This window comes from Pocillopora damicornis, chromosome 2, assembly GCF_964200805.1.
Source record: "Pocillopora damicornis chromosome 2, jaPocDami1.2, whole genome shotgun sequence".
Taxonomy (NCBI): domain Eukaryota; kingdom Metazoa; phylum Cnidaria; class Anthozoa; order Scleractinia; family Pocilloporidae; genus Pocillopora; species Pocillopora damicornis.
Window position 1 is genome coordinate 21197457 of NC_142671.1, and position 26171 is coordinate 21223627.

The 26171-nt window shown below is 37.2% G+C and overlaps 3 protein-coding genes and 3 pseudogenes across 3 annotated transcripts; all 6 read left to right on the top strand.

Annotated features, from left to right (window-relative positions):
* Positions 1 to 2909: 2909 nt before the first annotated feature.
* LOC113683997 (QRFP-like peptide receptor) lies at positions 2910 to 4701 on the top strand. Its single transcript, XM_027201288.2, has 2 exons — positions 2910 to 3068; positions 3225 to 4701. The coding sequence occupies exon 2, from the start codon at positions 3397 to 3399 to the stop codon at positions 4378 to 4380; it is 984 nt and encodes a 327-aa protein (XP_027057089.2). The 5' UTR covers positions 2910 to 3068; positions 3225 to 3396; the 3' UTR covers positions 4381 to 4701.
* Positions 4702 to 7192: 2491 nt separating this feature from the next.
* Positions 7193 to 9051, top strand: LOC113683973 (gonadotropin-releasing hormone receptor-like; annotated as a pseudogene).
* Positions 9052 to 10424: 1373 nt separating this feature from the next.
* LOC149050299 (galanin receptor 2b-like) lies at positions 10425 to 10965 on the top strand (annotated as a pseudogene).
* Positions 10966 to 11528: 563 nt separating this feature from the next.
* On the top strand, positions 11529 to 13100 carry LOC113683974 (QRFP-like peptide receptor). The gene has a single exon (XM_089195275.1). It carries the CDS (start codon positions 11543 to 11545, stop codon positions 12527 to 12529), a length of 987 nt encoding a protein of 328 aa, XP_089051401.1. The 5' UTR covers positions 11529 to 11542; the 3' UTR covers positions 12530 to 13100.
* Positions 13101 to 15505: 2405 nt separating this feature from the next.
* On the top strand, positions 15506 to 16482 carry LOC149050300 (galanin receptor 2a-like; annotated as a pseudogene).
* On the top strand, positions 16178 to 20573 carry LOC149050301 (galanin receptor 2b-like). The gene has a single exon (XM_089197282.1). The coding sequence runs from the start codon at positions 19092 to 19094 to the stop codon at positions 20019 to 20021; it is 930 nt and encodes a 309-aa protein (XP_089053408.1). The 5' UTR covers positions 16178 to 19091; the 3' UTR covers positions 20022 to 20573.
* The last annotated feature ends 5598 nt before the right edge of the window (positions 20574 to 26171 follow it).

Sequence of the window (26171 nt, forward strand, 5' to 3'; positions counted from 1 at the left end):
TAATCATTAAGCCCAAAATGAAGAACTACTCGTTTCTTTTTGTTACAATAGATATATTATTTTAGGAAAGCCCTTAACAATTTGATATAGATTTGGTCAGGAACTACAGCGTTATGGAATCATTCTGGCATCAAATGGAATCTTCTGGAGATCAGATTTAAAAACCGCTGAGGAAGCTGAAAGAAAACAATTTTCTCCAAACTGAATTTGTAGTACTTTTACTTTAAATAAAGTAATTAAAGAAAAGTTGTAAATATTTATTTATACATCGATGAATACTCGGGCGTATAACGTTAATGAAAGTTTATTTTCATTCTTTCTTCTGTAACAAGAAAATGACAGGTGCAATATTCTATTTAAATTTTAGCATGTAGAACCCAAGATATGTAAATATAAAAAGTGGCACAAATCGCGTTTTTAATTTTCTTAAAGAGTTGATGTCAACTTTTCAATTTTATTTTAATCTTAAGTAAAAGTTTGGGGATTAAAGTTACGCTTTTTACATCAGTAACAGAAATACTGTTGAATATTTTTGTATTTCTTAGGGCATTTCGTATGACATCAAAATTAAATTTCTTCTGGAAAAGAAGGTTAAAAAATTTATAAGCGGTATCATAGTTTGGATAGTAATACAATGACTTCCAACAGTTTGTAATGTGCTTTCAAACATAACATTTAGTATGCCGTGATATATTCCTACGCTCTTCATAGAGACCTATTGTACCCTAAATATACAGCTGTCGATGGAGAACCTAAAAAAGGTGGTAAACAACGATAAATAAAATATATACATTTGAACCGAAGGAAAGAAGATAGAATAACCAAAAGCAGTTTTGGCATAACACCATTGTATTTTGATTAGTTCTGTGACGCCTTAATAGAAACTGCCTCGGTAAACAGGGACAAAGAGGTGTGAAAAGTCAGCTTTAAACTGTTGGGGATATTGATAAAAGGAATATTTTACCCGAGCCAAAATAGCGGTAAGTGATATCTCTCTGTAAAAATACAAGAGAGTGAAATGTATAGTTGAGAACTTAATATGTTAGACACAAGGCATGAGCCCGTGGTAGCCACGAAGGAGTGTTCCATGATCTACACGAATCGTAGCGAGTGTGTTTCGTTAAAACCGGACACAAGAAGAAAGGAACAAAGAAATATAAAAGAATTTTCCTGTTAGTATAACGATTAAAATCACACTGTCGCATTTGTAATCCGTTAAGTACATACCAACATTTTTAGGAATTAATTTTGTGCAAGGAACCTCTGCAAGTCCATTTGATTCCTTCTACTTGTGGGAATAAAAAGTTGACAAGACACAACATCATTAAGAGAGGAAAAGGAAAGAAAGGCAATTGGCATTGAATGAAAAGTTCTTTAAGATATTTCGATCAAATTACCATGCTCGCTACCTCTCAAATATTTGGGCAAACTTTCATTTTGTTAGAAATGTGTGTTTCTTAATCCAGCCAAGTTAACGTCTATTCCGATATTCAACCTATTTTTTGTTTCATATTGGAAAAAGGAAAGAGAAGCACCGTATTTGCAACCCAAATATACTACTGATGTAGTATATTTTGTATGCGAAGGATAAATTAACAAAAACAGACTAAGATGGAGAAGTGACTTGTCTGAAGTATAGATTTATATATATGTAAATTTTGTGATAAGAAAAGGTACCTCAGCGGTTCGTAAAAAAAAAAAAGCGTGTTTTTTTCCTACGAAAATCCAATATTATACCGTAATTGAATACAAATGAGTTAAGACGGTAAAAACCAAATGTAATGCAAAAGTTAGCGAAAGTCACAGAAGTTATGGTAATTTCATTTTATCACAGGTATCAAGTGAATATCAGTAAATAATATATACCCTTACAAAGTTGTACCATCGAATTTATTGATTTCCTAGTAAATGAAGAGTTATTACACCAGTTAAAGATAAAACGCCTTCTCACACAGTGAATAGAAAAACGTTAGAAAGGCAAGCGTTATACAAAGGATATAATGAAAAGAGATTTTTGCTGAAAATAAGTTAGATGATCCGCATATAAATACATTTACTGGTACGGGTCGGCGGGAAGTGCATGCATCCCCCATAAATGTGCTGTATTCGCCACGATCGGATATTTATGGCGCTGGGTAGGTAGAAAATACACCTGTAAGCTTCAAGGATTCTTTGTTGAGGCGAACTATACGACTTCCATCATGACACTTGAAACTGTAAGTTACCAAAGATTAAAAGCTACCACAGATCCATTTAGTACCAGAGCAAGACGCGGTTCAACAAGGAATACCTTAAACCAGTAATAATTTGGGGATTAAGCTTACTGGTCTGCACTTTTTTGCTGCAAAGCTACGGCGTAATTGCTTAGGGTTAGGTTTTAGGGAGATGGAGTCTTTGCCTCGCAGATTTACTACAGTTTGCATACAACACTATTCTTTGCGGTTCTACTAAATCATGCATATCTGTTGTATTCAGATTTGGCACCTCGTATGTAAAGCAAGGACTAAGAATGCTTATCGTCAGACTCTATTCGGTTTAAGAGATAAGCTGGGAAGATTTCCCTTGAAATTAATTGATGACGTCCAATTTACATGTCCGCAAAACACATAAACTTTCTAAATTCTCCTGTTGTAACAGCTGCTTCGTAAAGTAAAGAAACTTTCCTAATGCTTCCTGTTGATCCCATAAATCAAGCTAGATATGTTCCATTCCACGTAAACCACACACAAGAAAAAAACCAACAAACAAAGGAGGTTACGGACTTTTTAAAAAGAGATCCAACCCAGGCAAATTTTAGAAGCTCCTTTTTTAATAACTTTAAACCTTGTTTGGTTAGAGATACCCGCATAAATTATGCAAAATTTTCTTCCAAGTTAATTTCCCTCTCAGTTGTGTTTGCATAATGCGTCGATTTGATCATTCTTTTTTCGGCCAGAATATGTAACCGCCTTTTTCACAATTGTTCTCAGCCACCTTTTTACACTTGAAAGGCTGGTAAGGAGACAACAGCTCTAATTGTGGTTGTAAGAAATACGGATACATCGGATATATACATGACAGACTTGCAGGTACTCATTGCATTGACGATATTTTCTTTGTAGTTAAAAAAAAAATTTCCTTTTCCAGACACGGCAGAATAGTTCGGCCACAACTAAGGCCAGCACATTTCTTATCTCTCTTTGAATCTTAAATCCAAGTCTATTTTCCTCTCTCTTTTTTTTCAGGAACAAGACTAAACGAATCTTAATAAGTTGACAGCTTGTAATACAAACAGGTTTGGTTGACATAAGAGAAGATTCAGAACGGTCGTTGGCAATCACAGAAACACACATTGACTCTGAGCAGGGCAAGAAACGCTTTTTAAGACAACATTTGAGGAGGTCCTGAATACTACACATGGCAACAAGCGACGGATTTCCCATAGTAATAGTTGCCACATTCATATGCGTTTATTTCCTAATCTTCCTGTCGTCTATCGTGGGGAACTCGTTCGTTCTTTGGCTGTGTTACAAACTAAAACGACAACGAGAGTCTTCTTTGACGTGTTGTATCGCCAACTTAGCAATTGCAGACGTAGCATTTACGGTACTGTCCATATTTGACTTGGTAACATTCTTATGGACCTGGGTAGGCGGCGAGATATCCTGTAAATTACAAAGCTTTTCCATTGAAGCATGCTATTCCACCTCCATACTGACTCTTGTTCTTATCAGTTTTGAGCGTCTGAAGGCTGTGGTAGACCCTTTAAGTGTCAGACTCATCACAAAGGAAAACATGCTACGAAAGTTAATAGCCGTTTGGTCAGTTAGCGCAGTCGTCGCTTCGCCTTTGCTTTATGCTTATCAAACCCAAACAGATGACACAGGAACCGTTTCCTGCACGAATAGCATGTTCGGGGATATAGCGCGACAGATCTATTACACTATTCACGCATTTTGTTTTTTCCTTGTACCTCTTGTCTACATGATAGTTGTTCAGAAGAGAATTTTTCTTTCCTTAAGCTCAAGCGTTGCATCAAATACATCAAACATCATAGCTTCCATGCGCTATAAGCGGCATTACAAAGTGGCCAAGGTCTTAGCAGCTCTTACAACAGCGTTTGTAACGTGTTGGTCACCTTTCATGGTCACACGCACTATGATGTATTTCCATCTCACTAATGGTGGTTACGTATGGCGAGCGTCTCAGTTATTGATTCTGTTAAATACAGTCTTAGATCCAATATTATACGGAGTCTACGGAGAAGCTATGAGGCGGTATGCTCGAAGTTTATTCAAGAAAACAGGATGGACTCCGTTTCCTCGTGTGGACCCTCTCCGCGACCGACAAGAAACAAGGCAAGTAAAGGATTCACAATCCATGGAGGTGTTAGCTGCTTAACCACTTACCCACTTACATTAGTGTGCACATTCTCCAAACTGTTCTCCATTCATCTCCTGAGATGCCGACAAGGAGAATTTGTTTAACAATTATGAGCTTCTTTAGTTGGTAATCATTTCCTTTACTCGGGAGACCTTAAAGTTTAATTCGAATTTGAATTCACTATTGAAGATCATTGGTTAAAATGGTCATAATCCAGGAAATCATGAACCATGCTTTGCTGCCAGATTTCTTGTTCGTTAGTTAGAAGTAAAGAATTATTTTTAAGAACGAGCAGAACGTAACTCAATGAAATAAAAGTCTATAGAATTTTTCCTTTAGGGAGTTATTTAGGGTTGTGTTTGCTTTTTTTGTGGCGATTTTTTAGTGTTCGGCACTTTGCTCCATTATGAATTTCGTAAGTTCAAAGTATGCCTAGTTTAGCAAGGAAAAAAAAGAGCAATTATAGCATGCGAAAAGTAAATTTGACATGGTGTAACATCACCAAAATAAAGTTTCTGTCGACACTGATGACCTATATTTTTGACATCTTGTGAAGGACATGTTACAATACGAAATTATATTTCCATTCAGCCTCTGTTCGACTGCATGCTACATACTGGCATTTCCACAAGCGATGATTGTGAGACTCTGCATAACTACTCTTTCAAGCTAAAGTGACAATTTAAAGTAACCTTTTAGTACCAAGCAGAATGCTTGTGACACACTTTTATGAAATCTATCTTTTCATGGCTTTTTATATCGTCAGTTGGAACCATGACGCTCTCTCTCATATACTGATAAGTGAGATAGGAGTAATTATTATTATGCATTGACGCGTAACTAATCAGGGGGTGTTTTTCTTTTCAACAGCCTCTTCAGGTAGGCGTCTTCTCGCCCTTCCCCTGCCCCCTGCCCCACCGTCCACTCTAACTCCAAATCAAACATGGCCGGTCGATTAAACGATCGCGAGCTTATAACGTTAGCTCGCACTTATAAGACGCCTGCATAGCAGGCTTAGTCCTTTTCATAAGGCAGTTTTACATAATTTATGTCCAAAACAGCTAATATCAAGAGTGTCGTTTCAGACCCTATGATGCCGATTGAGCCTTTACACTACACTAATTTCGACCTCTTTAAAAGCCAAAACTACCCCTCATTTCTCCATAACAGCCTCCTTATATCATAGTTTTAGCTATTTCTGCCCATCTCACCGGGGCCAAAACAACTCCTTTTCAGAACGGCCCAATTAGCCCCCAAAATAGTACTGTATTTGAACTGAACTATATACAGAACTACACATAAACTTAGACGGTATTGCCACTCGTGCTTATTTACGAAGGCACAGTAAGAATTTACTAGAAAGATTTCTGGATGGTAGAGCTTTCACTGGCCCACTTGCTTATTTCTTTAACGCTTTTATCCTCAAGATGTAATTTCTCGAGTCAGATCTCCATTCTGAACGGATTTCATATCGAGAGCGAAGCACGTTGGCTTCTTAATATTCCGATCCTTAATTTGACCTTAATTCAAGGATCTTTCTTCGTAATTGTCCATAGTAATTGATCCACAGACTGTTTCGCTTTTCATATGTGACGACGGGTTACAACACATTAAACTTAAGCGGAATTATTACTGAAAAACGCTGCGTCATAAGCCACCCTCTTCAATCGCAAACCCCCTTTAAAATTGTTATCAAAAAAGTAACACTCAGTTAGAACTGAACCACATTGGCCTTAGTTCACATAGAAGCTGTGGCAGTCTTATCCATTAATCATTAAGCCCGAAATGAAGAACTACCAGGGTTTTTTTATTATAACAGAGGTATGAAAATATGAAAACCCTTTGCAATTTGACATAGATTTGGTCTGGAACTACAGCCTTATGGAATCATTCTGGTATCAAATGGAATCTTCTTGAGCAATACTTTTTACGTCAGTCAGGAAAATACTGTTGAAAATTTGTGTATTTCTTAAGGCATTTCGAATGACATCAAAATCAAATTTCTTCTTGAAACTAGAAGATTAATAATTTTTAAGCGGTATTTGGGTCTGCATAGTAGTACACGTGCTTCCAACAATTTGTGCGGTGTTTTCAAACATAACATTTAGTAAGCAATGAGATATTCTTACGCTGTTCGTATACCTTCATGTACCCTAAATATGCAGCTGTCGTTGGAGAAAAAAAAGGGGATAAACGAAGAAAAATAGACATAAATGCATTTGAAGCTGGGGAAAGAAAATATAAAAACCAAAGTAGTCTTAGCATAACACCGTTGTACTTTGATTAGTTCTGTGACGACTAGAAACTGCCTCTGTCAAGGACAGAGAGGTGTGAATATTCAGCTTTAAACTGTTCGGGATATTGATAAAAAGGATAATTTACCCAAGCCAAAATGGTGATAGGTGACAATGTCGCAGCGCCTGCTTCGGTATTGTTTATTGTAATTTACATCTCAGTTTTCATTTTATCAACGGTTGGTAACACATGGGTTTTGTTAACTTAGTACAAGATTTTAAGAAGAAGGCATTCCCCTTTTTTGTGGTTGTTGGTGAATTTAGCGAGGGTGGATCTCCTAGTTACTCTACTTTTCGTATTTAACATGATCGGATAACGAAAGATATTCTGCTCTCTTCGAGCGAACGTAATTCCAATGTGCAACTCGCATATCGTCAACTCAAATCAAAGACATAAGAAAGTTGTAAAGACACTTGCAGCTCTTTCTCTTACCTTTTTTCGTGCCAGTCCCCGTTTATGATTCTTAGAATGCTGATGTATTTTAACTTAGTGTCCCCCTGCGGATCTCCTCGTTACTCTTCCTTTTTTATTTAACATGACCGGATATTTGTGGCGCTGGGTAGGTGGAAACAACACTTGTAAGCTTCAAGGATTCTTTGTGGAGGCGAGCTATACGACTTCCATCATGACACTTGTAACTATTAGTTACCAAAGATTAAAAGCTATCACAGATCCATTTAGTACCAGAGCAAGAGGCTGGTTCGACAGGGAATACCTTAAACCAGTAATAATTTGGGGATTAAGCTTACTGGTCTGCACTCCTTTGCTGCAAATCTACGGCGTAAAAACGGTGGACGGCAAATAGCTCGTATAACTACGGGAGATGGGTTCACTGCCCTGCAGATTTACTTCAGTTTGCAGACAACACTATTCTTTGCTGTTCTATTACATCACGCATAACTCCTGTATTCAGATTTGGCACCTCGTATGTAAAGAAAGGATTAAGAATGCTTGTCGTCAGGCTCTGATCGGTTTAAGACATAGGGCTGGGGAGATTTCCCTCGAAATTAATTGATGATATCCAATTTACATGTCAGCAAAACACATAAAACTTTCCAAGTTATCCTGTTGTAACGGTTGCCTTAGCTGTTCTTAGCCACCTTTTCATACCTGAAAGGCTGGTAAGGAGACAAAAACTCTGATTGTGGTGGTAAGAAATACGGATACATCGGATATAAACATGACAGACTTGTAGGTATTCATTGCATCGATGATATTTTCTTAGTAGTTAAAGAAAAATTTTCCTTTTCCAGACACTGCAGAATAGCTCTTCCACAACTAAGGCCAGCACATGATGTTTTTCTGTATAATTCCTTGTCCTCTTTGAATCGTAAGTTCAAGTCTATTTAGCTTTTCTTGTTTTTTTTTTTCTCAAAAGCAAAAAGACTAAGCGAATTTTTATAAGCTTATAGATTGTAATACAAACGGGTTTGGTTGAAATAGGAGAAGATTCAGAACGACCGCTGGCAATCATAGAAACACACACTGACAGTGGGCTAGGTAAGAAACGCTTTTTGAACACAACATTTGAAGAGGTCTTAAATACTATACACACAGCAACAAGCGAAGGATTTCCCGTGGCAATAATTGCCACATTCACATGTGTTTATTTCCTAATCTTCCTGTCGTCCATCGTGGGGTACTCATTTGTTCTTTGGCTGTGTTACAAACTAAAACGACAACGAGAGTCTCCTTTGACGTGTTGCATCGCCAACGTAGCAATTGCAGAGGTAGCATTTACGGCAATATATTTTTGACTTGATAGCATTCTTATGGACCTGGGTCGGCGGCGAAATACCCTGTAAATTACAAAGCTATTCCATTGAAGCATGTTGTTCCACCTCCCTAATGGCTCTTGCTCTTATTAGTTTTGAGCGTCTGAAGGCTGTGGTAGACCCTTCAAGTGTCAGACTCGTCACGAGGGAAGACATGCTACGAAAGTTTATAGCCGTTTGGTCAGTTAGCGTAGTCGTCGCTTCGCCTTTGCTTTATGCTTATCAAACCCAAACAGATGACACAAGAACCGTTTCCTGCACGAACATCACATTCGGGAATTTAGCGCGACAGATTTATCACACTATTCACGCATTTTGTTTTTTCCTTGTACCTCTTGTCTACATGATAGTTGTTCAAAAGAGAATTTTTCTTTCCTTACGCTCAAGATTTGCATCAAATACATCAAACATCATAGCTTCCGTACGGTATAAGCGGCATTTCAAAGTGGCCAAGGTCTTGGCAGCTCTTACAAAAGCGTTTCTTATATGTTGGTCACCTTTCATGGTCGCACGCACGATGATGTACTTCCATCTCACTAATGGCCGTTAGGTATGACGAGCGTCTCAGTTCTTGATTCTGTTAAATACGGTCTTAGATCCATTATTATATGGAGTCTAAGGAGGAGCTATAAGGCAGTATGCTCGAAGTTTATTCAAAAAAAGAGGATGGACTCCGTTTCCTCGTGTGGACCCTCTCCGCAACAGACAAGAAACAATGCAAGTAACGGATTCACAAGCCACTAAACAGGAATAATTTAATGAGGTGTCGGCTTTTTAACCGCTTACCAACTAACATCAGCATGCATATTCTCCAAACTGTTCTCCATTCATCTCCTGAGGTGCTGACGAGGAGAATTTGTTCAACAATCACGAGCTTGTTTAGTCGGAGATCATTTACTTTATTCCTGAGACCTTAAAGTTTGATTCGAAGGTGATATTGAATAAGACATCGGATGCTAGTCACTCTTCAAGATCATAGGGCTAAAATGGTCATAATCCAGGAAATCATGAACCATGCTTTGCTGCCAGATTTCTCGTTCGTTAGTTAGAAGTAAAGAGTTATTTTTAGGAACGAGCAAACGGAACTAAATGAAAGAAAAGTAATTGGAATTTTTCTCCCTTAGGGAGTTATTTAGGGTTGTGTTTGCTTTTTGTTTGACGAAATTTTCTTAAAATTTACACTGGCGGTCGGCCACGAATTTTGACTCTCCGCTTTGTGCCTCCTTGGATTCGCTATAAGCCGCGTCGGCGTGCCTGAAGCAAGCCTAGAGTCCGCTAAAGATAATGTCCCTCAAGTGGTAGCCCTTGCTGGAGCTCGAATTGACCCAAGTTTGTAATGCTTTTACTTTCAAAAATAGTAAGTAAAGAAAAGTTACAAATATTTATTTATGCATGGATGAATATTCGGGTGTTAAATGTTAATGAAAGTTGATTTCATTCCTTTTTCAGTAACAAGAAAATGACAGGTGCACCACTCTATCTAGCAGCCAAGATATGTAAATATAAAAACTGGCATAAAACACAGTTGTAATTTTTTCTTAAAGAGTTGATGTCAACTTTTCAATGGTATTTAACAGATTTTATTTTAATCTAAAATGAACTTTTGTGGATCAAAGTAACGCTTTTTACATCAGTCAGAAAAATGCTGTTGAACTTTTGTGTATTTCTCGAGGCATTTGGAATGACATAAAAAGCAAAATTTCTTCTGGAAACTAGAAGGTTAATAATTTATTAGCGGTGTTTGGGTTTGCATAGTATTAAACTGGCTTCCAACAAAACCTACCATCTCTACTATTACAATTTGTATGGTGTTTTCAAAATAACACTTATTTCGATCTTTCGGTTCGATTTCTTTGTCCCACGCTCGTGACAAGACGAAAACATCTTTCTCTAACATTTAGTATGCTATGATATATTCTTACGCTCTTCATATAGTCCTATTGTACCCTAAATATGCAACTGGGATGGAGAACTTAAAAAAAAGTGGTAAAAATGATGGTAAGTGACAATATCGCCGCGCCTGCTTCGGTATTATTTATCATAATTTACATCTCAGTTTTCATTTTGTCAACGGTTGGTAACCCATGGGTTTTGTTAACTTGCTACAAGACTTTTAGAAGAAGGCATTCCCCTTTTCCTTGGTTATTGGTGAATTTAGCGACAAAACATCTCCTATTTCGGATATTTGTGGCGCTGGGTATGTGGAAACAACATTTGTAAGCTTCAAGAATTCTTTGTCGAGAAGAGCTATACGACTTCCATCATGACACTTGTAACTATTAATTACCAAAGATTAAAAGCTACCACAGATTCATTTAGTACCAGCGCAAGAGGCTGGTTCAACAGGGAATACCTTAAACCAGTAATAATTTGGGGATCAAGCTTACTGGTCTGCACTCCTTTGCGGCAAAACTACGACGTAAAAACGGTGGACGGCAACGTTGCTTGTATAACTACGAGAGATGGGTTCATTGTCCCGCAGATTTACTTCAGTTTGCATACAACACTATTATTTGCGGTTTTACTGCATTAAGCATATCTATTGTATTCAGATTTGGCACCTCGTATGTAAAGAAAGGATTAAGAATGCTTATCGTAAGGCTCTGATCGTTTTAAGTGATAGGGCTGGGGAGATTTCCCTCGAAATTAATTGATGACATCCAATTTACATGTCAGAAAAACACAAAAACTTTCTATACTCTATTGTTGTATCAGCTGCCTTACCGTAGAAATACGTATACATCGGATAGATACATGACAGACTTTTAGGTATCGATTGCATTGATCGTAATTTCATGGTGGTAAAATAAAATTCCTTTTCCAGACGCGGATTATTTCTGCCACACTTAAGGCAAGCACATACTGTTTTTCTGTATAATTCCTTATCCTATTTGAATTTAAAATCCAAGTCTATTTTCCTCTTTTTTTTTTTTTTAGGAACAAAGAGACAGAGCGAATTTTAATAAGTTGACAGCTTGTAATGCAAACAGGTTTGGTTGTAATAAGAGAAGATTCAGAACGGTCGTTGGCAATCACAGAAACACACATTGACTCTGAGCAAGGCAAGAAACGATTTAACACAACATTTGAAGAGGTCCTGAATACCACACATGGCAACGAGCGACGGATTTCCCATAGCACTAATTGCCACATTCACATGTGTTTATTTCCTAATCTTCATGTTGTCTATCGTGGGGAACTCATTTGTTCTTTGGCTCTGTTACAAACTAAAACGACAACGAGAGTCTTCTTTGACGTGTTGTATCGCCAACTTGGCAATTGCAGACGTAGCATTTACGGCGCTATCCATTTTTGACTCGATAGTATTCTTGTGGACCTGGTTAGGAGGCGAGATAACCTGTAAACTACAAAGCTTTTTCATTGAAGTATGTTACTCCACCTCCATAATGACTCTTGTTCTTATCAGTTTTGAGCGTCTGAAGGCTGTGGTAAACCCTTTAAGTGTCAGACTCATCACAAGGAAAGACACGCTACGAAAGTTAAGCGCCGTTTGGTCAGTTAGCGTAGCCGTCAATTCGCCTTTGCTTTATGCATATCAAACCCAAACAGATGACACAGGAACCGTTTCCTGCACGAATATCATGTTCGGGGATTTAGCGCGACAGATCTACTATACTATTCACGCATTTTGTTTTTTCTTTGTACCTCTTGTCTACATGATAGTTGTTCAGAAGAGAATTTTTCTATCCTTACGCTCAAGCGTTGCTTCAAATATGTCAAATACCACAGCTTCTGTACACTATAAGCGGCATTACAAAGTGGCCAGGGTCTTGGCAGCACTTACAATAGCGTTTGTAATATGTTGGTCACCTTTCATGGTCACACGCACGATGATGTACTTCCATCTCACTAATGGCGGTTATGTATGGCGAGTGTCTCAATTATTGATTTTTTTAAATACGGTCTTAGATCCAATATTATACGGAGTCTACGGGGAAGCTATGAGGCAGTATGCTCGAAGGTTATTCAAGAAAACAGGAAGGGCCCCGTTTCCTCGTGTGGACCCTCTCCGCGACAGACAAGAAAGCTTGCAAGTAACGGATTCACAAGCCATTGAACTTTCTTTTATGGAGTAAAATGAACCGAATAACTTAGTTGGCTGTTTAATCCCTTACTCACTAACATCAGTGTGCATGTTCTCCAAACTGTTCTCCATTCATCTCCTGGGGTGCTGACGAGGAGAATTTGTTCAACAATCATGAGCTTCTTTTATTGGTGATCATTTCCTTTACTCCCAAGACCTTGAAGCTTGATTCGAAGGTGATATTTGAATGAGACATCGGATGCAAGTCGCTCTTAAAGATCATAGGGATAAAATGGTCATAATCCAGGAAATCATGAACCATGCTTTGCTGCCAGATTTCTCGTTCGTTAGTTTGAAGTAAAGAGTTATTTTTAAGAACGAGCAGAACGCCACTAAATTAAATAAAAGTCTATGGAATTTTTTTTTCCCTTAAGGAGTTAATTAGGGTTGTGTTTATTATTTGTGTGACGATTTTCACTGTTAAGCACTTTGTTACATTATGAATTTCGTAAATTCGAAGTATGCCTAGTTTTGCTGGGAAAAAAAAAAAAAGAATAATTATAGCATGTGAAAACTTGATTTGACATGGTGCAACATCACCAAAATAAAGTTTCTGTCGACACTGATGACGTATAATTTTGACATCTTGTGAAGGACATGTTAAAATACGAAATTATATCTAGAGTCAGCCTGTGTTCGACTGCATGCATGCAGCGGGGGATTCCGCAAGCGATGGTTGCGATACTCCGCATAATTACTCTTTCAAGCTAAAATGACACTTAAAAGTATTTTTTAGTTCCAAGCAGAATGTGTGTCACAAACTTTTATGAAATCTATCTTTTCATGACTTCTTATATCGTCAGTTGGAACCACAACGCGCTCTCTCATTGACCGATAGGTGTAATAGGAGTATTTATTATTCAACTGCACAAAGTAGAGTATAATAACAAGCAAATAGAGTACAGATATCTTACGATATTGTACGGTTATTTGGATAGTTGGTTAGTTATCTTGTACTGTAAAAAAACCGTGTTTAACCAGTCGGCTGCGTGCACTACGTTCCTCTAGTCGCTTTGTTTTTCTCGCCTTATGAGAAATAAGTAGAGAGAATTAGCAGAAAAAGAAGCATTTGGATAACAAATAACCTTAAGTATTTTGACTCACTCTACGGGTTCGTCAAAATACGGCAAAATACTGAGTGATACTTCAAACCAAAACGTCTAATAATATATATATTATCCTGCTATCAGGGTTATAGCTTGTAAGGTTCGCACGAATCTTTCTGAAATAGTTTATGAGAGTAATAGAAAAAAATTTCCGTGGTTTACATGGCCTCATCTACACAATCAAGGTAATTTTGGTTTTATCAACTGAGTTGATAACGTAAATTGGCCACCGTAACGAGTTTTAAAGCTGACGTTTCGAGCGTTAGCCCTCAGTCAGAGCGATGATGAAGGGCTAACGCTCGAAACTTCAAAATTGATTATAATGTGAATGTTTGACTGCTGGGGATTTCCTTTCGGAAGCTCTGAACTAACACGGCTTATTTCCCAAAAAACAAAACGTTAGCTTGTTGAACAGAGCAGAAAAATTAATTAATTTGAGAAACGTGAGGTTAAGTTTCAATCTTGATCGCCGCTTATCCATGAAATTTAACCATAACCATGATATTTAACCATATAAAGTGAATAATTTGCAAGGATAAATTGACACAGTGATCAGATTAGCAAACTCAAGAAAAATGCCACTTTGTTATTTCTGCAGTATACTTCACCGGCCACACCCAATTTGAAATAGACAGCAGAGGTTAGACAGAAAATCAAGCAAATTAGATTGATCAAGAAAAGGAATTAAGAAAACAATGATTTACATCATCAAAGATGGCATCCAACGACAATTGCTCTCCACTGGTGATCGGATTTTTGATAATTTACGGCTTTATTCTCATCATCTCACTTATGGGTAACATATGGGTTTTTTTTTTCATAGGGCACAGTAACGAATCCTGCAATCTATTTACGCGGTCCGTATTTTCCTATCTCTGCCTACGGGCAACAGAACGTTTTCGTGAGTCGCCAAATACATCCCTACTTTCGTTGCCATTTTTCATAAATATATCTCGTTTTTCCGGCCGTGCAGTATTTTTAAGCAAATATATCGATCGCTATCTCAGGCCGATAAATAACTTATTAATCCTCCCTTTTCCCTCTCTCAAATCACTATGGTTTACAGAAAATATTGGTTTCAGAATGAATTTGTAGAAGCAATAGTGTCTTTATGTTGAGGTACTTGGTTACATTTGAACTAAATCATGGAACTTTCATTCATTTAATATCTGAATTTTATCAAACAATTTTTCGTAGTGAAAAGGCGAGCGAAGTTTTAATTTCAGTTCTACAACAAATATACGCTCTCGGTGGGTCTTTCCAAGTCCGTTCAATTTGGACATCTGTACCGTAAATTGTACAACAGAAACTAAAGGAATTCAATGAGAAAAGGCCGCATTAAATCCCCTTGTGACTTGTTGGAGTGCATCATTCGAACTTAGTTTTTGTGGAGGAAAGACCAGATTTACACACACCATTGCAGCACACACTGAAAAGAGCAAATTGTCACGACTTCAAAATAAAAAAAAAATTGAATTTTCTTACAATTACTTTCCTCGCCGTTTACTTGATGAACAGAGGAATCTTCGTACATGAATTTATGGTCGATGAGAGTAAACAATACTTTCCGTAAGATCATTGACTGTTTTTCGAAAAAACATTGTCGTGACGGTCCTTGCCAAACTAGTTTCGTTGTTTTCCAAAAGTGTACATGCACTTTCTTTTTTTCTTACTTGCTCTCTAACTGACAGGAGTCAGATTGCGACAGATACTTGTAAAAATAATGTTTCAAAGTTTGTTTGGAAACCTTTTAAATCACCTTTATCATTACGCTAATGAAAATGTTTCGGCGAAGCATCTCTCGTTAATTTGCATCACCTCTATTTTAACTACCATTTACTCGCTCAAAAATGGTTCAGTTTATGGAAGATCTTGCCGTATTTACAACCCTAAATCATTCCGGTTATCTCGGAAAGAATTTCATTGAGATAAAAAAAAAAAAACAAAACTATGTTATTTTCCGGCTAAGGGTCGGTCTGTACAGCGAAAAACTATTACAGAGGCCTTGCCTACGGCCTCGGGCAGTATTTTTAAGACCTAGGTACAGTTTTTCACTATACGGACCTCCCAGCCGGCAAACAACATATATTATATTGATACCATGTTATCGGAACTTGGACCGAAATCAGTTTTCTCCGATGTGGTACGTGGCAAATTTAGCATCTGCCGATCTCCTTTTCACTTTTCTCACTCCTTTCCACGCCATTAATTTTAGTTGGCGTTGGGTAGGCGGTGACGTAATTTGCAAACTTCACGGATTTCTCGCCGACACGAGCTACAATACTTCAATCACAACCCTTCTGGTTATAGCTTACCTAAGACTCAAAGCTATCACAGATATTTTTAATTCTAGAAGCGACAACTTTTCCAACAGGGAATACGTGAAACTTGTTTTAACCTGGTGTATGTGCTTGGTAATTTCCTCACCCACAGCAAATATTATCAAGGTCGAAACCAATGCGGATGGAAAACTGATTTGCGCAAACACTTCTTGGGGAAGCACTGGCAGGGAAATATGCTACACCGTACACACAATACTTTTTTTTCATAATTGATGCACATTGTAACGCAACGAAAGATATTCCACTTTTTTCGAGCGAACGTTATTCCAATATGCAACTCGCACATCATTAACTCAAATCAAAGACATGAGAAAGTTGCAAAGACACTTGCAGCTCTATCTCTTGCCTTTTTTTCGTGCCAGTCTCCGTTTATGATTCTTAGACCGCTGATGTGTTTTAACTTAGTGTTCCCCAGCCTAGTCTGGAGAGCGGCTCAACTTTATTATACGGCTATTATGGAGAAAATTTGAAGTCGACTATTACTTCGATGCAATTAACAGAACGGGTTGAACTCCGATTCTATCCTTGTAAAAACATCTCACGCTTCTCACGAGGTACACGGGTAACACCAGCCATTTTCTCGTAAAACTGAACGAGGAGACAAAAGTTACATCGGAAGAAAACCATTACCATCGATTCGGCTTTGCTTTACGGAAAATATGTTTTTGGATAATGATCGTTTATGTGTGAAACGCCTTCTTGGAAAATTTCTTATTATCGACAGAATGGTGCAGCAAAAATTAGGGTTCAACTTAACGATTAAGTCATTAGGATCCCTTTTATTGAAAGTTTAGAGCATCCATCATCAATCCAATAATATAGGTTCTACCAATTTTTGAAGCATATGAACAGAAAATATGGTGAGGCCAAACTTTGCTTGACCCGTAAACTTTTCACGCTTGTGATTCTCTCTGACGATGACATTCTTTCCTTTCAGTTCTTATGATCCAGCAACAATGTAACAAATGTGTCTGCAAGCATCAAGCAAAAGTAGTACTGTATTTGAACTGAACTATAAACAGAACTACCTACAAACTCAGACGGTATTGCCACTCGTGCTACTTTACGAGGGCACAATAAGTATTTACTTGGAAGATTTCAGAATGGTGGAGCTTTCACAAGCCTACTTTTGTATTGCCCTAACGCTTTTACTCTCAAGATGTAATTTCTCGTGTCAGATGACCATTCTGAACGGATTTCATATCGAGAGCGAAGCAAAACTAACTTTAGAGTCTAACTACTCAAGGTGGGAAGCTAAATATGAACGGATTATAAGACAGAACTGACGTTGTATGTGGTCCTTTCTTACTAGTAAAGAAAATGAAGTCACGCCATTTTTAAGTGTTTGTCGATCACAATAGTTATGCTGCTCTTTTAATTGTAATAAAATTGTACCGACGGAGAGGCACATTGGCTCCTTTATATTCCAATCCTTCATTTACCATTATTCAAGCATCTTCCTTCGTAATTTTCCAAGATAATTGCTCCACAGACTGTTTCGCTTTTTGCATGTGACGACGGGTTACAACACATTAATTAAACTTAAGCGGAATTATTACAAAAAAACGCTGCGTTATAAAGCACTCACTGCAATTGCAAACGCCCTTCAAAATTGTTATCAAAAGAGGAACAGTAAGAACTCAACTGCATGGGCCTACGTTCACAGCTCTAAGAATGAAAACACTGTAAAAAACACTGTTTTTTGGTTGTCGGTTTGGAAAAAGTGCTGTTTAGAGAAGGGATTGCCAAGGAAATCAAAATTACGAGCCGATCCAGCTTAACACTTTGCGCGAACGATTCTACGCCGAAATTAAAACAAACGTGGTTAAACCTCGCAAACGATGATTCCATTCCGTCCAAAGTGATTCGGACACAGACTGAACAATTCCTTGAGCTGTTTAGTCGGACTTTAAACTTTTTTGCGATTACAGATACGAAAATATCATTGTTTTAATCGTACACGATTGTTGTGACCGACTGCACAGGTTTGAATAAATTATTATTGCATTTGATGCGCGCGCTTTCCTTCTGCGTAATTATGGTAAGCTCTATCGTATTTTTTCATGTTTATTATTAATACGTAATCACATGATTTTTCTCGTGCAGTCTGGAATAAATAAGACACGAATTGCACGAGCCCTTCGGACTCGTGCAATTTTGTCAATCTTTGAAAAAATTTATTTGTCGCTTACTCATTCCAAATTGCACTCGAAATCATGTGATTACCGATACAAAGAAATTAAAGAAAAGTTATACCATTTATTTATGCATTGATGAATTCTCGGGCGTAAAACGTTAACGAAAGTTAATTTAATTCCTTTTTCAACAACAACAAAAATGACAGGTGCATCATTCTATTTAAATTTTAGTATCAAGCAGCCAAGATATGTAAATAGAAAAATTGGCACATAACACATTTTTAGTTTTCTTAAAGAGTTGATGTTAACTTTTAAGTGATATCTGATATATTTTATTTTAATCTTAAATTAGCTTTTGGGGATTAAAGAAACGCTTTTTACATCAGTAACACAAATACTGTTGAAAATTTGTGTATTTCTTAAGGCATTTCGAATGACATCAAAATCAATTTTTTTCTGGAAACTAGAACGTTGATAATTTAAAAGCGGTATCTTGGGTTGGGATAGAAATAAACTGGCTTCCAACAATTTGTGCAGTGTTTTCAAACATAACATTTACTATGCTATGATATATTCTTACGCTCTTCATTTAGTCCTATTGTACCATAAGTATGCAGCTGTCGATGGAGAACTTAAAAAAAAGCTGGTAAACGACGAATAGTAAAAATAATTAAAAAATAGCCCTATTGTACCATAAGTATGCAGCTGTCGATGGAGAACTTTAAAAAAAGCTGGTAAACAACGAATAGTAAAAATAAATGCATTTGAAGCGGGGGAAAGAAAAAAGAAAAACCAAACCGCAGTCTTGCCATAACACTGTTGTACTTTGATTAATTCTGTGGACTCTTATAAACTCCCTTGGTAAACGAGGACAGAGAGGTGTGAAAAGTCAGCTTTAAATTGTTTGGGATATTGATAAAAAGGATTACTTCAAAAAAAAGGTAGAAATATTTAACCCGCAAGCCAAAATGGCGGTAAGTGACAATATCGCTGCGCCTGCTTGGGTATTTTTTATCGCTATTTACATCTCAGTTTTCATTTTATCAACAGTTGGTAACACATGCGTTTTGCTAACTTGCTACAAGACTTTAAAAAGAAGGCATTCCCCGTTTATGTGGTTATTGGTGAATTTAGCGACGGCGGATCTCCTGTTTACTTATCTTTCCGTATTTAACATGATCGGATATTTGTGGCGCTGGGTAGGTGGAAACAACACTTGTAAGCTTCAAGGATTCTTTGTGGAGGCGAGCTATACGACTTCCATCATGACACTTGTAACTATTAGTTACCAAAGATTAAAAGCTATCACAGACCCATTTAGTACCAGAGCAAGAGGCTGGTTCAACAGGGAATACCTTAAACCAGTAATAATTTGGGGATTAAGCTTACTGGTCTGCACTCCTCTGCTGCAAATCTACGGCGTAAAAACGGTGGACGGCAACGTTGCTTGTATAACTACGAGAGATGGAGTCACTGTCCCGCAGATTTACTGCAGTTTACATACAGCACTACTCTTTGCGGTCCCGTTGTTTTACATGATTTTTACCCAAATCCGAATTCATCTCGCTCTTCGCACAAGCGTTACACCAACGAGCAAATTGTTCACTTCGCGAGCACAGAGACGGCACAAAAAGGCTACAAAGACACTTGCTGCACTAACTATAGCATTTGTAATCTGTTGGTCCCCTTTTATGGTCAATCGGACGCTAATCTACTTTCGTTTAACACCAAAAGGACTCATTTGGAGGGCATCTCAACTTTTAATCTTTCTTAAGACCGGATTGGATCCTTTGTTGTACGGTTTTATCGACGGACACTTAAAGTCTTTACTGCGAAGAGTTCTCTGCAAGAACAGGGATAACACAGTGACATCTCTCCATCAAAATACAATAGAGTGAAAGTTATACATAAGAACTTAATCTGTTGGACACAAGGCATGAGCTTGTGGCAGCCACGAAGGAGTGTTCCATAATCTACACGAATCGTAGCGAGTATGTTTCTTTAAAGCCAGACACAAGAAGATAAGAACAAAGAAACAAGAAAGAATTTTCCGAATAGTATGAAGATTTAATTCCCACTGTTGCATTTGTAATACGTAAAGTACACACCAACATTTTCAGAGATTAATTTTCTACTGAAGAAACTTCTGGAAGTCCACTTCATTCCTTCTACTTGCGGGAATAAACAGTTAACGAGACACACCATCAATAACAGAGGAAAAGGAGAGAAAATCAACTGGCGTTGAATGAAAAGTCCTTTGATATATTTCGCCATGCTTGCGAAAACTTTCATTTTGTTCGAAGTAAACCTTCATTTTTAGGGTTGTCCATACCTAAGTACTTAACACAGATAAACAAAACAGAATAAGATGGATCAAGTTCAGCCGGAAGAGTGACTTGTCTACAATGTATATATGTAAATTTTGTGTTAAGAAAAGGTACCTCAAAGGTGAATATTTGTGCATTTTAACTGAACACTTATTGTAACGTTAATAAAAATCATACTGATATGTCATTACATAGATGTAGATCAAACGTTGATATAAATCATATATCACCAGTTTCGATCAAATTGGTGGGTTGTGTGAAAGCTAAAAAAACCTCGCAAACAACCTTTTCTATCAAGTTCTGTTTAACATCATTTTAAAGTTTTTTTAAAGAAAAGAAAAAGGTTAGTAATGATAGTTACACATTACATTTCACTTGGTCAGCTTGGCAGTTTGCTTATTTATCATTTTTAACCTGATGTTTTGTAAAGGAATACATAGCATAATCAGATGCCACAGTTTTGATAAACACAGCGATTAACATTAAAAACAGCGCTTCAACTATTCTATTCTATTCTATAAAGCTTCCCTAAATTAGAGATTAGAACTTGCCGAGGGCTTGCTATAAAATTCACGGCTTTTGAATAACCTTTTATTTCATAGGTACTGAGATTTACCCACAAAAATCGTAGTGAATAAAATTCGTACTGATTCTAAATGTAGCCAATCAGGAGTACGAACGACAAAATTTCACCGTGAAAAATTATCGTTCGTCCAATCAGCAACGCGAACGACGAAATTTCACTAATGATGAATGAACGTACTGAAGAGAACGTCATGCGAGAGCCGTTGCACAAAACCCCGCGCGCTTTGAAAAATGGCCGAGGGAAGGTTCGCTTCTGTTTACTCAGTTGAAGAATTCATTTTAGAACACGAAAACAAAAAATACCGCTCAAAAAACTGAAAGAGATGTAAGATTGCTTGAAAGATTTTTGAAAACGAAGGACGAAGACAGGAAAATTGAAGATATTCCAGCGGCTGAGTTGAATGAATTCATTAGCGAATTTATTATCTCCGTACGCACTAAAGTGCGAGTAAGAGTGAGAGTAAGAGTGTGTACTCCGTACGCACTCTTTACATGACACTAAGTAGTTTGTTGGCATGGCTTCCTTTATTATAATATTAATTAATAGACACTGAACTTGATTGATATCTGATGAATACAGGTAAGCTTAAGTGTTATGAACTTTATGCACTTTTATTAACTTGTTGTTGAGAAATTTTTAACTACTTTTTACGCTTTTCATCGCCCCATTCGTGCTATTTGTCTACCAAAGACAACACGTTGATACGTATCAGAAAACTCACTCGTTCGCTGCGCTTACTCGTTCGTTTTCTGATACTACACAACTCGTGAATAAAAATCGTACGCGCGCATTTTCCATGAAGTAATCTCTATATACACAAGCACTTTCACAAGGTGCGGAAATCGCTCATAATTATGTTGGATGAACGAATAGCGATTATTCTTTTACGTCATGCATATCTATTGTATTCAGATTTGGCACCTCGTATGTAAAAAAAGGATTAAGGTGGTGTAACACCACCAAAATGAAGATTTCGTCAACACTGATGACGTAGATATAATTTTGATATCTAGTGTTAAAATATAAGATATATCTAGAGTCAACCTATGTTTGGGTGCATGTTTTGGTGCATTTCCGCAAGCGATGCTCGTGAGACCCCGCATAACCACACTGTCAAGAAAGGCTATGATAGCTCTTTTTTCCTAGCTTTTTTCAAAGAAGAATGCGTGTCACACACTTTCATGAAATCTATATTTTCATGGCTTCTTATATGTCAGTTGGAACCACAACGTGCTCTCTCATTGACCGATAGACGAGATAGGAGTATTTATCATTCAACTGCACAAGTAGTTTATGAGAGTAAAAGAGAACAAATTCCGTGGTTTATATTACATGGCCCCACCTAAACATTCAAGTCAATTTTGGTTTTATCAACTGAGTTGATAAAGCCAAATTATCTTGTTATACCCCCCACCGACGCAGGAACACAGTTCCTTTAAAAAACTACTAGGTGAGGTAATTTTTTTTTTATCAACTGAATTAATAATTTAAATTGGCCACAGTAAAGAGTTTCAATTCGAGCGTTAGCCCTTCATCATCGCTCTGACTGACGTAAAACTTAACGAGGAGACAAAAGTTACATCGGAAGAAAAACCATTACCATCGATTCCGCTTTGCTTTCAGGAAAATATTTTTTTGAATAATGATTGTATAAGTGTGAAACACCTCCTTAGAAAATTTCTCATTACCAACAGAATGGTGCGGCAAAAATTAGGGATCAACTTAACGATTAAGTCATTGAGATCCCTTTAATTGAAATCTTAGAGCAACAATCCACCACCAATTTACAATATAGGTTTAACAATCTACCAATTTCAAGTTAAAGCAGGTGAACAGAAAATATGGCGAGGGAAAACTTTGCTTTGACCCGTGAACTTTTTATAGTTGTGATTCTCTCAGACAGTGACACTTATTCCTTTTAGTTCTCATGTTACATTGTAGCAACAATGCAACAAATGTGTTTGGAAGCATTCTGTTGTATTATAATGACTTTCGGATAAAATCGTAATGTATATTCATATAAAGATACAAATATTCACACACTTGTACATTGCCGCTTCACTTTTGGAGATGTATATTAGCAAGTGAATGTCAGTTTAGAAAGGTGGATTGTATATATGTCTGCAATTGAGTGTCATTTTCAAAAAAGGTGTATTGTACGTATATCTGCAAAAGCCCTGGAAAAAGTATGGTAAATAGTTCGTATTTCATAATTGCTATCGCGAATAATTTTGATATCGTACAGCTTAAAAAAGGACGATGCCTATTTTCTAAGGAGGGTCGGGCTGTCAAATAGATTAACGGCAGCTATAATCAAAGATTTTCGTTTGGAAAATATGGAGTGCAGCAAATATCAGCTCATATTTGTGACCGCGGAGGAGGTACTGTCGAAGCCAATTCTTTTCTGCCTGAAAATAAAAAAAAACTGTTTCACCGTTTCACTCATCGGCTCTACGTGTGTTTGTTTTTGTCGGATGACAATGCTTCCGAATTTTAATTTAAATCATTTTGATTGGTTGCCTACTCATTTCCGGAAATGCAGTGACGCGCAACTACTCAGGGGGTGTTTTGCTTTTCAACAGCCTCTTCGGGTAGGTGTCTTCTCGCCCTTTCCCCGCCCCCTTCCCCCACAGTCCACTCTAACTCCAAATCAAATAGCCCGGTCGATTAAACGATCGCGAGCTTGTAACGTTAGCCGGCTCACACTAATAAGACGCCTGCACAGCAGGCTAAGCCCCTTTCATAGGGCACTTCTATATAATTTATGTCCAAAACAGCTCCTATCAAGAGTGATGCCGATTAAGCCTTTACAGTACAATAATTTCGACCTCTTTAAAACCCAAAACTACCCCTCATTTCTCCTTAACAGCCCCCTTATGTCGAAGTTTTGGCTATTTCTGCCCATCTCACAGGGGCCAAACGACTCCTTTTCAGAACGGCCCAATTAGCCCAAAAAATAGTATTATATTTGAACTGAATTTTATACAGGACTACAAATAAACTTAGACGGTATTGCCACTCGTGCTACTTTACGAGGGCAAAATAAGTATTTACTAGAAAGATTTCTGAATGGTTGAGCTTTCTTAATGCATTAACGCTTTTATCCTCAAGATGTAATTTCTCGCGTCAGATCTCCATTCTGAACGGATTTCGTATCGAGCGCGAGGCACGTTGGCTTCTTTATATTCCAATCTTTAATTTGACCTTAATTCAAGCATCTTGTCCACGATCATTTATCCACAGACTGTTTCGCTTTTCATATGTGACGACCGATTACAACACATTAAACTTTAGCGAAGTTATTACTTAAAAACGCCGCGTTCTAAGCAACCCCCTGCAAACGCCCTTCAAAATTGTTATCAAAAGGTGAACAGTTACAATTGAACCGAATGGGCCTTAGGTCACATGGACGCTGTAGCAGTTTTATCCATTAATCATTAAGCCCAAAATGAAGAACTACTCGTTTCTCTTTGTTAAAATAGATGTATTATTTTATAAAAACCCTTAACAATTTGATATAGATTTGGTCAGGAACTACAGCCCTATGGAATCATTCTGATATGAAATGTAATCTTCTTGAGATCAGATTTTAAAACCGCTGAAGTAGCTGAAAGAAGACAATTTTCACAAGTTGAATTTGTAATGCTTTTAATTTCAAAAGAAGTAATTAATGAAAAGTTGTAAATAATTATTTATGCATCGATAAATACTTGGGCGTAAAACGCTAATGAAAGTTGATTTTCATTCCATTTTCGGTAACAAGAAAATGACAGGTGCATCATTCTATTTATATTTAAGTGTCTAGCAGCCAAGATATGCAAATAGGAAAATTGGCACAAAACACATATTCAATTTCCCTAAAGAGTTGATGTCAACTTTTCATTGGTATCTGACAGATTTTATTTAATCTAAAATTGATTTTAGGGGATAAAATTAACGCTTTTTACATCAGTAACAAAATACTGTTGAACACTTGTGTATGTTTTAAGGCATTTCGTGTGACATCAAAGTCAAATTTCTTCTGGAAACTAGAAGGTTAATAATTTATAAGCGGTATCTTGGTTTGGATAGTAATAAACTAGCTTCCAACAATTTGTACGATGTTTTCAAACAAAACATTTAGTGTGCCATGATATATTCTTACGCCCTTCATATAGTCCTATTGTACCCTAAATATGCAGCTGTCGATGGAGAACTTTAAAAAAAGGTGGTAAAACAACGAATAATAAAAATAAAATGCATTTGAAGCGGGGGAAAGAAAATAGATAAAGCAAAAGAAGTCTTGGCATAATACCATTGTACTTTGATTAGTTCTGTGGCGCCTTAATAGAAACTGCCTTAGCAAACAAAACACAGAGGTGTGAAAAGTCAGCTTTTGAATTGTTCGGGATATTGATAAAAGGAATACTTTACCCAAGCCAAAATAGCGGTAAGTGATATCTCTCTATAAAATACAAGAGAATGAAATGTATACTTGAGAACTTAATATGTTAGACACAAGGCATGAGCCCTTGGCAGCCACGAAGGAGTTCCATGATCTACACGAATCGTCGCGAGTGTGTTTCTTTAAAGCCAGACACAAGAACAAAGGAACAAAAACATATGAAATAATTTTCCTGATTTAATTCACACTTTCGCATTTGTAATCCGTAAAGTACACACCAACGTTTTCAGGGATTAATTTTGTGCAAGGAGCCTCTGCAAGTCCATTTGATTCCTTCTACTTGTGGGAATAAAAAGTTAACGAGACACAACATCATTAAGAGAGGAAAAGGAAAGAAAGGCAATTGGCATTGAATGAAAAGTTCTTCAAGATATTTCGATCGAATTGCCATGCTACCTCTCAAATATTTGCGAAGACTTTCATTTTGTTAGAAATGTGTGTTTCTTAATTTAGCCAAGTTAACTGCTATTTCAATATTTACTCTATTTTTTGTTTAATATTGAATAAATGAAGGAGAAGCACCGCATTTAGCTTGCAACCCAAATATACTACTGATGTAGTATATTTTGTATGCGAAAGATAACGTAACAAACACAGGCAAACAAAACAGAAAAAGATGGAGAAGTGACTTGTCTGAAGTAAAGATATATATTTTAACTGCACAATTTTCGTAGCGTTGATATAAATCATA

Excerpts from the sequence above, each read along its gene's own strand:
- LOC113683997 (XM_027201288.2), top strand. The coding sequence starts at position 3,397 with ATGGCAACAAGCGACGGATTTCCCATAGTAATAGTTGCCACATTCATA.
- LOC113683974 (XM_089195275.1), top strand. The coding sequence starts at position 11,543 with ATGGCAACGAGCGACGGATTTCCCATAGCACTAATTGCCACATTCACA.
- LOC149050301 (XM_089197282.1), top strand. The coding sequence starts at position 19,092 with ATGGCGGTAAGTGACAATATCGCTGCGCCTGCTTGGGTATTTTTTATC.